Source organism: Lissotriton helveticus, chromosome 8 (genome assembly GCF_964261635.1).
Source record: "Lissotriton helveticus chromosome 8, aLisHel1.1, whole genome shotgun sequence".
Lineage (NCBI taxonomy): Eukaryota > Metazoa > Chordata > Amphibia > Caudata > Salamandridae > Lissotriton > Lissotriton helveticus.
The window spans coordinates 376,022,121-376,037,227 of record NC_136069.1 but is presented as its reverse complement, the minus strand read 5'-3'; the positions used below and the strand labels follow the sequence as shown (position 1 = coordinate 376,037,227).

The following is a 15,107-nucleotide window of genomic DNA, read 5'->3' as shown; positions in this document are numbered from 1 at the left end:
CTGTGGATATTGTCAAACATTTGGCATTACCTTTTCTACCTTGGGAAAGAACATGAATCTAATTTGGAAACATACAGGAGCAAGTGCATTTCCATGAGCATGGAATACACCATGTTTGACACTGGTGTAGGTGGAAAAGGGTTATCCATAAAGAAAAATATGTTCTCTGTGGAGAGAAAAGCCAAACTCAAATAATCTCCTATTGAGTATTCCAGCAGGCTTATTTCTGCATTTTATCTTTTGAAATCTGCTACACTGGTTGTTGAAGGACCTCAACCAGAGAGGTGAGGGCCTATAAAGAGGAAAAGGGCCTTTATCAATTGTATAACCAGAGGAAAATGGGTTTCATGGCTAATAAAACAATTCACCCACTGAGGGAACAATGCTCTAAATTAAGCAGGGGGAAATAAATAGACAAATATTGAAATGTTGAAGCCAAAGGCCTATACCTGCCATTCTTGGTCCTGAGCCACTTTTTTCCATCAACAGAGCTCTCAGCATTCCAATGTTCTAAAATAGTCTTATGGCCCACTGCTGAGGGATGTACCAGTTGTTAAAGACCTTAAACCTGAGTTATAGCCCTGACTCAAAGGCCTGTCACTTGAGCCTGGTAGAGAGGTTCATGAAAAGTCAGTGAACAATCTTAGTTTACTACTTTCAGAGTTTTTCATAGGTACAGAACTAGTACGGACATTTGGCATTCTATCAACTTTCTTTTGCTATATACCGTCTAGCTGTTAGGAGTTTATCTGCTTATTAGCTTTTTCTTAGAAGTTTTGTCTCAGTTTAATTCTATCTCTCTGATCGTTCTGTCACAAGTGCGTTTAAGCTGTTCCCTAAGCGGGTGATTAGCAGCGATCTACAAAATTCACATAGCATAAAAATAACTGCTCTCAAGGCCATTAATGATCCTGTATTTTTGAAGGGATCCTCAGCCTTATTCAGTTTTGCCTCCAGTCTCTGCCTCCTCAGCACTATATCATATCTTTCATCAGTCCCAGCAGCTATACATTTGCCCCTCACCTTGCATTAAAGGCGTGCTAACCATATACATTTGTATCTCACCAGTGTCATTTATTCTAAATTATTCCTCAATTTGATTTCTAACATCTAACTCATATTAGATCTTTGAAATCCCCACGTGTTTCTCTTTTTACTCTGTAACCCAAAATTGCAGTTCCTCCTGTAGGTCCTATGGCTATGTGAGAAGTAAACTCCTTTTCCGTTGGGTGTTTGCTGCTCCATAAGTGTGAGCCTTTCGAATCTGAGAATGATTTTATCAAGGAATGACACATACCAGACATACTGTACAAGTATTTATAAGGAAGATATCTACATTTTGACAGAGTTTGGCCTACAATATAAGCATCTATTCTTAGGATTTCTTCTTTGATTTTGTCCTTGTCCTTTTCTAACATGTCACATGTGTGTCTATGTTGGTGCCTCCTGTAATAAAGCTCTCCATATATTATGTCCTTTGACGAGGCAATTAATATTTTGTACCTTCGATGTGATCATGTGCAAGTACAGTATTGGGAGTAATGATTAAATGCTCTCTTGCTCCCTCTCTTACATCTCTGCATTAAAGGCAGGTCAAAATTGATGCCAATCCATCCAGTCTCCACATCCTCTCTCCACTTCTAACATAAACTGTAAAACCATAAACCAACACTAAGGGCCTGATTACGAGTTTGGTGGATGGGATACTCTGTCACAAAAGTGATAGATATCCCATCCACCGTATTACAAGTTCAATAGGATATAATGGAATTGTAATACGGCGGATGGGACATCCATCACGTTTATGACAGAGTAACCCTGTCAGTCAAACTCGTAATCAGGCCCTAATTGTAATAGTCATAGAATTGAAACACCCCAGAAGTAGCGGTGAAGCCACCTCTACTGCCAGCCCCCGTGGCCACCCTTCAGCCAGAGTGCTACAATGATATGTAGCAGGAGGCCATTAGATGTAACACATCTGAACTAGGCCAATGAGAAGAGACAAAGAAAATGGGTCTTACTGTGAAAAGCACCACCACCCCTTCACCATTTACCAACGTGTCATAGGTTCATTTGGCAGTGGAACCTATATTGTCTCTTTCTGGAGGTATGGACTCACTCCCACTTGCTTGTCTGGTCTGTCATTACTGTTCTTCTTGTGTGGACCCAGAGTCCTCAGTCTCTGATGGTTCCAGGAAAGCCCTGCCATCTTCATGGTGTCAAATAATGTAAGTCCTCCCTTCCATCTGAAAAACCAAGGCAAAAAGGAAGGCCCATCTTCATCACATCTGTTAGTTCCTCAGCTTCCTCATTACCACCTGTAGAGTCCTCCACTTGTTCGGTGTGACTTGCGACAAATCGTAGCTCTTTTAGATCCAGCATCCTTAAAGTCAATCATATGAGAGTTTCTGGATTCATGTAGTATTTTCTCCTGAAATGTTGAGGAGGCTAATTTTTCTATGATATTCCTTGATTGTGAACCAGGAGAGGACCAGAGACCCCTCACTCTCGGTGGTGTTGCTAAGTTAATCGCCTCATTGTTACTTTCGAGTAGGACATGCTTGAACATGTTCGTTCAAAAAGCTCCTAAATCATATCCTCCAAGTGAGTCTTTCACATTTCCTTTTCTAATATAGTCCTTTGTGGGGCTGTCCTCAATATCGTCACACTTTGTTTCATATTTCATAGAGTTTTGTCTGCCATTACAGGGGTAGACTGTGTTTCGTCAAGAGTCACAATTCATTTGTGCTATGAATTATTCAATTGAATTTACTCTCGTGCCAGTATCTTGCATGTCGTTCAAGAGGTCAGAAACTACAGATTTCATTTCTGGCTTCATAGAATTTAGCTACTTAGCACAGGATGTTCTCAACCTATCCTGGGTGTCAATAAGGTGTTGCTGCAAATCTTCCCTTGTGAGTGAGAAACATCAATCTTTTTAGTTGCTGTTCCACTTTGCTGATCATCACAGGCCTATCCTGCTATGGCATTATTCAAAGTCTTTATATAGGTTTCTGCTGCCCACACAGAAAGAGCTGAAATCATGCTACAGTTTTCCCCAGTTCCACTTTCCTCATGGGGCAACAATATACTCTCTGAGGAATTGTTAAAAATACTGTGATTTCAAGTAAGGCAAGGTTTTTGTTTGGCGTCCGATAATATATGAGCCAACCTCTTCCTGCCAAGATTGCTGAATGGGCAGATCTTCTAACAGAAGGTGGTGATCACTGTGCATCTGCTTCCGATAGCGAACAGTGTCCTGCCTGTTGGGGTGTCCTTCCTTTTTAACTAATTTGTGGTGCATTGCATTAGTCTGCTGGTTGCTGTTTTCATATGTTTTTCTGTCCAGCAGAGCTTTCGTCCTTGCTGCCTCTGTTTTCAATGGTATTTTGAGGATCTGTGCCATGCTTGCTGTTAAGTGGGCTTGTGCACTGGGCTATCCGGTTTCTTTTAGTACTCAAGTAACAGTATGATTTGACTGTCAAATTTCGGGACCCAAGATGGATGCTTCAGTACTCCGTCAGAGCAGTCTACTCATCCTCCAAAGCTTGGGTGTTCACAAGGGGTTCATTATAGTCTTGGAATGCTTCTCTCTATGGATTGAGCTGTCTTTCTTTGCTGACTTGCGACAGTAGCAACCAGTACTGGTAGAGAGTGGTTGATAAAAATGATTTCCTCAGCCTCATAGGCGTCTTTATGGACTAGATCTTAAAATACTGGAGACCTCACACATTGTCAAAAGGTTTAATGCAAATGCTCTCGAGTGTGCCTTTTTCTTAATATTGTCCAGCATTCTTTGCACCTCAAAGAACGGCACACTCCCATATGAGGAATGCAAACCATGTCAATAGGAGGACAACCCTTTTGGAACTAGAACAAACAATACTAAATTTCAGCACACGCCTCACATGTCAATGTTCTATTACCTGCATGGCCCTTATACTAATGTATTCATGTACATCATAACCTAAAGTAAGGAGGATATCAAAGCTATCTTTTATCACTCACCATCTTTAAAATGCACCCAAATCTCCATAAGAAAATTTCTAACTATACAATTGGGCATTTTCTGTCAAATTAAAGTCTATTAAAATAGCATTTTGCAATATCTCACCTCATGTTTTCAGCAGAATCCTCTGGCATTGGAGCAACAGTTTGTACTGCTGGAAGATTTTTACTCGTAGCACCATTTACAAAACTGGAAGATGAAGAGGAAGAAGAGGACGCAGAATCCACAGCACCTTTTGGGGCAAAAAGGTCATACACATTTCAATAACATCTTAACATTTGAGCAAGGGTAAATTAAACTTATTAAAATGAAGGTAAAATCTAGTTTACCATTTATAGAGATATACTTTGCTATTGCATGTGAAAATGTAATAATAAAATTGACCTAACATTTTAGGTTACTCCAAATTTCAGCCCTACACTGAAATAACTGCATCTTCATCCTATTTGAAGTTACAGACAGTTGCTTGGTACAACCTAACGTCAAAGAGTCAAAAGGAGTTTATTGTCTATATTAAGGAGTATGAGAAAATCTCGGTTTTGCCTGATTAACCCATTTTTTGTGAACTGATGCTACTGATTTTTGTACTCGGAACACTTGCGTACTGATGCCCAAACCCAAGTGCAAGTGCCACTGTCCCTAAAACATGTTAACATCAGCTAAACCCTGCTGGAATATTTCATTGTCTAGTAAGGCCATAGTATATGGTGCAATCAAATACACAAATGACACAAAAATATTAAATGTCACCTTTAGACTACAGCACGTTAGCCATCCACTGTGCTGACAAGTAAGAGCATGGCCTCAGGCGTAAATGTGTAGCCTAACTCCTGCAGCTATTAAATCTGCATGAAAACCTGTCAAGATAACCAATAGGTAGCCCAAAAGGTAGGTTGCCTAGTATTGAAAAGTGGTAGATGCAAGAATTTAGTGTTGACATGCACCTACAGTGACTAGCCCCCAAAAGCTATTTTCACTGTGTAGCTATCCTATGACAGAAAGTCATAAGTCTGTTAAATTTGGTTTGGGACAACTCACCAGAAAGATTCAACCACTATTTGAATGTTTATAGGAAATCCATTTTAGTGTCTGAGTCAGGGTTTTTAAAAAATATTTGTAAAGCATTTTTTTTAATCAGTTAGACTTTGTCTGCCTCTTCCTCCATTAGTCTGCCTGAAGCAAGCCTCTGTTAATGCTTCTCCTAATGAGGTGTGAAATCTGCTCCAAGAACAGAAACAATGGCTTAGGTCTTTTGGCAAGAAGACCTGGGGGTGAGGTATGTGACTCATATCCGCTTATGAAGGGTAGTTAGGGAGGGTTTAGGAACTTCATTACTTTGAAAGCGACCAGGGCAAGAATTGTCAATGAATGGATGAATTAAATAAATACCTTTATAAATCACAAACAGCTGCTCCAAAAAGTGTCATCCAGGTGCTAGGTTATAGTAGGGTGCAGTCAGGGCGGGACTGGCCGTAGCGGGCACCAGGCGTTTCCCCGATGGGCCACCAGGGAGCAGGCCGGTTTTGGGCCCCTAGGGGGCCGTTTTTGTTACTGAGGGTCAGCAATATCGGGCCCCTGTAACAAAATCGGTCGAAACAGGCCCTCGCAAACAGCTCGGCTGCAACCCCCGTCCCTCCAGGGGGTGCCGGTCGAGCAGTTTGCCAGGGCCGGTTTCGGTTCCCAGTCCGGCCCTGGGTGCAGTTATGAGGAGTCAACAGTAGAGCGACCAGCCAACATTAAATCTCTCTGAAAAGGTGGGTCTTCAGTAGACTCTTGAATGAGTATTCTGATGTGCTGCATCTAAAGTGATCGGGCAAAAGATTCCAGAGCTTCGGGACCAAAAAAGGGAAGGAGCCCCCACCTGCTCTAATTTTGGGAATGTAAAACAGGTTGTGGTTGGCTGAGGGTAAAGCTCTGCGAGGAAGTTATTTTTTGATTTGGTCATGGCCTTTCAATTGAGTAGCCCTCAATGTTATTATGAGCGCTTTGAACTTTATTTTTGCCTGATGGGAAGCCAGGGGAGACTTTTTACGCCATTTCGAATAGATTTCCTTTAAGGAATATTCAGCACCTATCTGGCTGCAGCATTCTGAACCCGTTGCAATCTGTTTAGCAATGCGTGGGGAGATCCGAAGAGCAACACATTGGCATAATCAAGCCTAGAGGTGATCAATGCATGACCAATTATATTTCTCGTGTGTTCTGGCAGTAGGGAGAAACAGACTCCTGTGGTAGCATTAATGACAAGCTTAAATGAGAGGGCATTGTCTAACTTGATCAGTAGATGGTGCTGGGGAAGACCCATAGCAGAATGCCAGAAATCGGTCAGATCTGGTGTGGAGGAGGAGCCACCTATCAGGATTTTAGATTTTTCGGAGTCCAAGGAAAGATAACTTTTATGCATTCAATCTGCTACTGCATATAGGCAACCTTGAAAGTTGTCTGAGACTGCAGCGTCAAGATGTTTAAAGCAAACATCAACTGGGTGTCATCAGTGTGTGACGCAACATTAAAACCACAAGCTTGAACAATAGCAGCAATGGGAGACACATAGATAGTAAATAGACATGGACTTAAGGCTGATTCCTGTGGTACACCACAGTTGATTTCTTGAAATCCCGATGTAATTGGGGGGGGAAGGAGACATCTTGCTTGTGGTTGGAGAGAAAGAAATTGATCCATTGCCACACAGTGCTGATGATTCATAGTTATATGTAAAAAGAGAATATAAGCATTTCTTCTCTGGGTCATCTGTAGCAAACTTATCACCGGCCCAGTGGGAGGAAGAGCTGGCCCCAGACCAGTCTGAATCAGCTGAGTAGGGGACTGCTCTTTTCCTTAAACCCACCCTTGACTGGTTTCCATCAGCCACCAAGGACCGAAGGGTGCTGGCGAGCTGAATTTTACTTGGAAGAGTGCACAGTGGGATAGTGTGCAGTAAGGTAAACATGATGTGCTGCAAAAAGTGAGATGGTTTTCCCCATGGAAAAATGTTTTAATTGATTGGGGAGTGTCAAGGAGTCACACTTCTCACTGGCCAGGTAATCCTACAAAAGCACGCCACATCCATGTCTCATCAGAACTCTTTCTGGACTTCGCAGAAGAACAAAAGCGGATGAGATCTGAAGGGCTGGACCTGCTTCCACTTGTCCTTGGGACCGAGAAGTGGACTCCAAGGGTCAGATGGCTGACCACCTGTGTGACCATAGGTACACAAGCAGCAAGTGGTGGTCTTTTTCGTGGTGGTCCTTGCTGGAGTGGGTCCTCGCCATTAAATGCAGACCCTATGGTCCTGCGTGCCTTAGAAATGGTCAAGAGGAGCTACTCCAGGGAGCCTGAAAAGTTGGTACTTAAAGCCTTAGGATTATCAAGACCTCCGGAGAGTCAGCTGGACCTCAAGGCAAGGGTTTCAGATTTCGGGAAGACTTGATGGTATGCAGCCTCAGTGTTGACCCGCTGGGGGATGTTGAACTCCATAAAAAAACTAAGACTGAAAGTAAAAATTTTGACCAACCGAAGGAGTGACAAATATCTGCCAAAATACGTGTCTTTGCCAGCTGCAAAACTGAAGTTTTCCCACTCTCAGCATATCCTGCCAAAACCAATGGCTTCAGCAGGTTCTTATCCAATTGCTATGTGGCTTTGAGGGGACTTCGTGGCATACAGCTTGCAGCCTTTCCCCCCTGGAAAATTTTGATTAGTCAAAGGCTAAGTTAGACGGTAACATTTTTCCCGAACAACCCCGCTTCAGGTATCTGATCCAGGATCATTGCTTTTTGCCTGAAATCACACCCAGGTCTCGGTCAACCGCGACCAGTGACTTCTGATTGGTGCTTTACTTTTTCTTGGCACTTTTGTGCCCTAAAATCTTAAAAATTCCTATCACCTGGTCCCTTTAATGGATTTTAGTTGTTTTGGTGTAATTTTTCGTATTGAACATTTAGCTACTTTTTTTAATTGGCTGTGGAATTTGTATTGTATATTGACTTTTTAATTGTTTTGGTAATGAGGAATACTTTGCACACTTTTCCTTAAGCTAAGCTGGTCTGTTTTGTGCAATAGCTTCCAGGGATTGAGCCTCGGGTTATTCATTGGACTTCTGGTTGTATCTAATATGTTTTTGGATTCATTGCCTAGGAAGGACTCATATACTCCCCAACTAGTAACCCATTCTCTTACAAGGGGCTACTGGAAAAAGATGTATACATTAAGACGTGTAATGTACACAGTTACAATTTACAGGTGCCTTTGTATTCACAAACCTATCACTCCCACTCATACTTAGAATATACAAATGGTTGTTGCAAATGTTTGGAGTTCTTGTAAAAAGGTGACTCGTGTATTGTTTGAATCCACTGTGTGCCAATTCCATGCAGTATAGATAGTACGTGTGCCTAGGATTAGGAACATTGCAAGTGAGTGAGCCAAATAGGCACTTTTCCTCCATTGTAAGTATTTTTACAATACATAACTCCTGTGGACATACCAGCGACTGACATTTAAATCCTTTCATGGATTTTCCCTATGTTGTTTGCAGTACGTTATACATGAAACATGCACGCATGAGTATATGTGCAGGTTCTGCATGGTAAAATTATTGCAAAATGTTACCCTCAAAGTTATGACTTTTGTTTACCTCATTTTGTGACTAATCCCCTCATATTACCCATAGAATGGTTACAATTCTTATCACAATTACATTATTGTGCATAGTAGTTACGCCCTGTGTACTGTGTCGACAATGCTATTGCAAATGTAAAAAAAACCTTTTCATTGGTGTCACACTTATGCCTGGAAAGCTTTTGAGAATCAGTCCCAACCCCCTTAAGTTATTGAATGGTCAGTACAACTGAACACATTAATTTGCACAGGGATGTGCAAATCTTAACCATTGATGTTTCAATGGTGTTAAACTAAAATATACTTTCAAAAGTACCTGTTGTGTTGATCATACTTTTTGGTGTAGCTCCAGTAGCAGCAAATATATTGGGCGTAGTGCCAGGTGTCAGTCCACCACCAGCACTGGCTGTTCCGACAGTCGTCACAGCTAGACTTCCGGGAGGGGGCTTCTTGACAGGTACCACAACACTCCTGCGGAAAGAAGTAATCAATGTAAAAGAGGCACTTAAAAAAACTATGTAATTTGTCTGCTTGTTCCCCGTCCCATTTTAGGCCGTTGGGACTTACTATGAGTTTGTCAAATGGGGTACTCCATCAAACATGGAAGATAGCCATCCACTGTATTACAACTGCATTATAGCCTATGCCGCTTGTAATACGGCGTAACGGACATCCACCATGTTTTGAAGGAGTACCACATCCACGAAAGTCTAAATAAGGCCCTTTGGCTCTTCAGGGTCCCTGATGTAATAAGGTAACGCTTGTTAGATAACTGTATCCATCTCTTTTTGCCTTTATAATACAGTTTAAAAGTCTACTATTTAGTCTTGCATTTCCTCTGTAATGTTTTGTTTGGGCTTTGTTCTCGTTGATGCGGCTGTAATTCTCTTCACAATGGTCTTGACATTTTACTGTTTTCTGTAGCTGTAGGACTCTTTGTAATTGGCACTCTGTATAGAGGGTTTTTATAAATTTAATAAATATATAAATAAAATATAACCACACGGCACAGTTGAAAAACTGAAAATGTTTGATAAAATATGGTGAATCATTGGTAAGGACATTATAATAAATAAACCTGAGTGCCGGAAAGAATCAGCAAACACTTGCTATATAGGCAAAAGTAACTACATTTGTTTAAAATGTAAAAAAGTATAAAAAGCATCCTTGTCAAGGGAAAAAATGGCATGCACAGATGGGTAATGGGAAATGATTTTCATTGTTGCCATGTCAATATGGTCAGCTATGATTCTATAAAATTCAACAACTATGGATACTCCAAAATGGGTTACATAGCGAGTGCAGCGTAGAGTATATACGAAGTACAATGTTATTTCTGGAGACAGCTGCTTTTCATTAGTGCTAGTTTCGTTAAAGTTTCTCAATATTTGAGCATGTGTTCTCATAGATGACAGCTATAGGAGTCAATAAAAAAAATATCTAGCTCCGGCTAAGGATCTGTGGCTCGGTATCCTCTCTTGCCCACCACTCATTATACACTCAACTTATTTTGACTGTCATCTACACAGGTTGTAAATTATTGTTCCAGTTTGGCACTATTGCCCAAGGAATGACAATCCAAACCGGAGACTTCACTTCTGGTCCACATGGAAGTGACGTACCGTGCGAACCTTCTTCCAGAAGAGGGATTTTACTGTGGGAAGCCTTGATGAGCTAGACAGAACGAAAGGCATGAAAATCAGAAAGGAAGGAAGGAACCAGGATGTTGAGTTGGAAGTGGAGGTCAAAAGTAGACACAGAAAATGGAAGAAAAGCTAACTCCTACTCCAAGAATGGAGAAGCTGAAGAGTAACTGCTGTGACTAAAATGCAACCCAGATGATACTGCTGGAAAATACAACCATCGGTTGGAATCTAGCAATCTAGTAAGACAGACGCTTCTTTGGACACAAATGGAGATGATGCCAGCACAGATATAAGGCAATAATCCTTAGAAATTCAAGAACAAACAGGTGCCATTCGAATATCGTTGTACATCAATGTACATTACTAGATTGCTTCGGTGATCTTCATGAGCTAAATCCAACCCTGATGAAGTCCATTTTTGGGACGAAACGCGTTGGCTGGGCTTGATGCATTTGAATGAAAATGAAAATAAAGATTAATAGAAGAAAAGAGATTTCAAAACTCCCCGCACTATAATTTGGTGTGAACTGCATGTATTTGCAAAGAGACTGCTTATAATTCATAAATGTATTACACTTTACTATATGCTCCTTTTCATTATTTCATTATACAAATTTATCCCTGGATAATTATTTAAATATAATTTGTAGATTTATAGAGCGATGCATATAACCCGTGAGGGAATCCAGGGGCTGTCCATGGGCACAGGGAGATTAAGTGATTTGCCCAGAATCACAGCGTGATGATCCGCCGTCAAGACGCCAACCCGGATCCCCAGTCGGCAGCGCTCGCCGCTGCGCCACACCCTTTCCCTACATTTATTAACAAATGTAATGAACATTGAAATGCAAAACGTTTCAAAATCCAAAAGAAGCAACCATTTTTTGTCTTCAGTCAACACAGAGATGAGATACTGAAAATATTATAAAACAGTATCAAGTGGTTGTTTTGAATGCTAATGTGCCTCATTGTGTCTGTCCTGTGCCAGTTCAAAAACTCTTTCTTCCGACATCCAGCTTTACCTCATACGCAGAAAGTGGATACCACATCTACGGGGCAGTTTTATGGCCATTGTAGGAGTATGTTTTTAATTTTTAGATTCGAATTTACCAGGTGAAATGCTAAAGAGGAAATGCAGTCTTCCAGTTTACCGACTACAATGTTCTTCCTTCTCGAAGCACTTGTACCACACGGTGTTATCGAGGTAAAGCCGAAAAAACTAAACATTCTGCTTCAGTTCTAACAGTAGCACAGTTTAAAAGTAGTCTGTATTTTAAATCAGCTCGCTTTTATGTGCAAAAATTAATACACTTCTACTGCCGTGGCATACTTTTAGAAAACGTAATAGCAGAAATAGTCATTAGCACACCTAAATCACATTTCACGTATATAAAGGTGTTATAATTTACCCCACTGAAATCACGTCTCGAACCCGTGCGCGTATGGGCACCAATCAAGCACTTTTGATGTCACATGGTAAAGATGCCAGGCACCGTAAACAGACTCAAGATAAAGCTTACCAAACAGCCTGAAGAAAATGCACAAGGCAGACAGACTTCTTATGTCGCTTTAAACCCTGAAAACGCAAGCCTACCTATTCTGTGAATTCCTTCAGGCTCCTGGGAATGAGTTGAAAGGAGGCATATCAGACAGGGAAATGTGGTATAAACAACCTCGCACTTTCCGAAGGGTGGACTTAATTAACTGATTTGCGATAAACACACCAGCGCAGATATTCCTGTCTCTGTTGCAAGATGTCGTGACTGAAGCGGTAATAACAGGGTGCCGAGAACTTCCCTCTCAAGCTAGATTTGCAACTCTGGGACAGTCTTCTAAACTTATAAAATCCCTAAAATGCCACCGGAGAGAGCTTGCAGGAGTAAGAAGGTGCAATTCAATTGATAGCAGAGGTTTTCTGAAGGTGATAAGAATGAACAAAACCCGATGAGCAAATGGCCCGAGAAAGTGAAACAGGATTACTCCTTGAACATTCGCCATAAATTCACAAAGACAAAAAATCATGTTTACCTCTTCTACGGTAAAACGGCCCTATTTGTAATTAAAGATACCGAAAGGACTGCACTTTCATTCCAAGTCTTGGCATCTGAAAAGAGAGGCCCGGCACTGAATTTAGGAAAGGCGGGCATCCATCAATCAATCAATCAATACATTTGTAGAGCGCGCTACTCACCCGTGAGGGTCTCAAGGCGCTGAAGTGTGGGGGGGCGCTATTGCTCGAATAACCAGGTCTTGAGGTGTTTCCTTAAGGTGAGATGGTCCTGGGTCAGTCGTAGGTCCATCAGTATGTTCAGTGCTGAACTCCCTTGAAGGAGCGTTTTGGAATATGGGAACCCATTTCATTGACCCAGCCAATGGGTTAGAGGACTAATGCTTTTAATGTAGGGGCCTGTGTTTGACCTCATGGTTACAGGTTCAAATCCCGACGGGGCCACTCAGCCTTTCATCCTTCCAAGATCGATAAAATTAGTACCACTGAGTTGGGAAACATTAAACATCTGTAATTCAACGCTAAAATGCCCACGGGTGAATATGTGCTATATAAAAACACATCTTATGTTATAGGTTTCCCCTTAAAAGGGAGTCGTTTCCCTACTGTTTGGAAATCTAGGCATGTCAAAGATTTCCACGTGTACTCCTGATGTTCTGCACTTACTCCTTGGACAATTTATTAGAATCTACGCTTCATTAATGTGCATTTGCACCTTAGACTTCTAGTCTTTTCTCCCTATGCCAGTAACCTTTTCCCTTCCCACTGTTTCACATTAAATAGAGTAGTGTATGACTGTTGTTCTTACGTAACCTTCTGACCTGAATTTATCTGTCTGGGTGGAGAGGAGCAAAGTGGATGTAAAAAAACCAATGAAGAGTTTTGTGAATATCTAGATTCCCTCCCAATGGCCACTCCTCTGGCACGGTGTTAAGCTCCATCTGGAAGCGTAAATATCTGCAGATCCTTATAAAGTCAATCAGAATCTTTCAGTGTGAAAATAGGAGACATTTACTGTCCAGCTAAATGAATGAAGGTGTACACAAATTATCAGTAACTGGGCCTACCAGATTATTATTATTATTATTATATAAAATTTATAATGCGCTCAGTTACCCAGGGGCATCCCGGCGCAGAACAGAAACAAGAAAGAAGCACCGAAACAATCACTACACTGGAAACAGATGGGTCTTCAGAAGTTTCCTAAAGAGTAGGATCTTAGGCTCTGAACGGATCTTAAAGGGAAGGGAGTTCCACAGTGCAGCCACTTGCACTGAGAAGCGCCTACCCCCAGAGCGAGCTCTCTTTACTCTAGTTGACTGCAGGAGATGTCTTTGGTCCGAACGCAGTAGGCGTGTGAGCTTATAGGGGCGTGCCATGGGGGCAAGGATCGGTGGGTCCTTACCATGCAAGATTTTGTGGGCCGTGCACAACGCTTTAAATTTCACCTGTTCCCTAACGGGGAGCCAGTGAAGCGTTTTCAGGGCTGGGGCCGCTGAATGTCTTCTGGGAACGTCCATCAATACTCTAGCGGCTGCATTTTGTACCTGTTGAAGGGTTTTCAAAGTCGCTTCGGGAGCCCCGAGAAACACCGCGTTCCCGTAGTCAAGCCTCGACAAGATTAGACCACGAATCAAAAGCTTCCTCGCTGGATCAGGGAGCAGTGGTAAAACCTTGCGAGCTGACCGAAGCAAACCGAAGCACACCCCTGCGGTCTTCCTGGCATGGGTCCTAAAGGATAGATCTTCCTCCAACCATACTCCCAAGGTCTTGATCTCCTTCTTGGGGGACGGAGGGTCACCCAGGGACCGGGGCCAGCAGCTAGCAATGATAGAGGGACTGGATTTTCCCATGAGCATCAGCTCAGTTTTCTCCCCATTTAGCTTGAGGGCAGAGTGGGACATCCAACGATGGACGTTAGCAAGGCAGTCATGAAAGACTTCAGGTTGTTCCACCAACTGGGTGAGCCCTACCACCAGCTGAGTGTCATCAGCATAGCTAATGAGCTTCACTCCTGAAGGGGCGACCACTCTTTCAAGCGGAGTCATATAAGTATTAAATAAGGTAGGGCTCAAAGATGAGCCCTGCGGGACTCCACATTGAAGAGGGAACCAGGCCGACTGCTCTACCCCTTCCCAGACTTGATAGTAACGGTTAGAGAGGAAGGATTCGAGCCATTTCAAGGCCAGCCCTGTCACACCAACCTCTGACAGACGTTGGAGGAGCACCTGATGGCTTACGGTGTCAAAGGCAGCACTCAAGTCCAGGAGGATCACTGCCACTGACCCTCCTGAATCTAGAATGCTCCTAGCTTCCTCCACTACTGCCAGTAAGGCTGTGTCCGTTCCCTGACCAGGGCGGAAGCCCGTCTGGGAGTCTCCCAGCAGATGATGGAACTCAAGATGGTAAGAAAGCTGACGATTGACCAGCTTTTCTGCGGCTTTAGAAAAGCCGGGCAGAAGTGAGATAGGCCTAAAGTTGGCCAAATTGGAGGAATCTAATGCTGGTTTCTTCAATAGTGCTTTTACCACCGCTTTTTTCCATCTCTGAGGCACTGTGCCCTGGGAGAGTGAAAGATTGATGAGGTCAGTAAGCGGAGAGGACAAGGTGTCTGCCACTAGTTTAAGATATTTCATGGGCACTGGGTCACTAGGAGACCCACTCTTCATCCCCTTCAAAACCTGTGTGACCTCTTCCTCTGAAAAGGGGCCGAAGGAGGACAACTCAGCGGGGCATATTACCGGGCTAAGGTCCAACTCAAGGAGCTGAGATGTCGCCGGTAATGAGAGTAGGATCATCTCTATTTTCGAATGAAAGAAGTCCG

General features: G+C 42.5%; 1 protein-coding gene across 7 annotated transcripts in view; it reads right to left on the bottom strand.

Moving 5' to 3' along the window:
* NBEA (neurobeachin) overlaps nt 1-15,107 on the bottom strand; it is a 1,787,704-nt gene that overhangs the window by 977,220 nt on the left and 795,377 nt on the right. For all 7 annotated transcript variants that reach the window (XM_078657170.1, XM_078657173.1, XM_078657172.1 and 4 more), the window contains 2 exons: nt 8,946-9,100; nt 4,115-4,241 (listed from right to left, as the gene is read on the bottom strand). In XM_078657170.1, the coding sequence (XP_078513296.1) occupies nt 4,115-4,241; nt 8,946-9,100 (282 nt within the window). The remainder of the gene's footprint in view (nt 1-4,114; nt 4,242-8,945; nt 9,101-15,107) is intronic.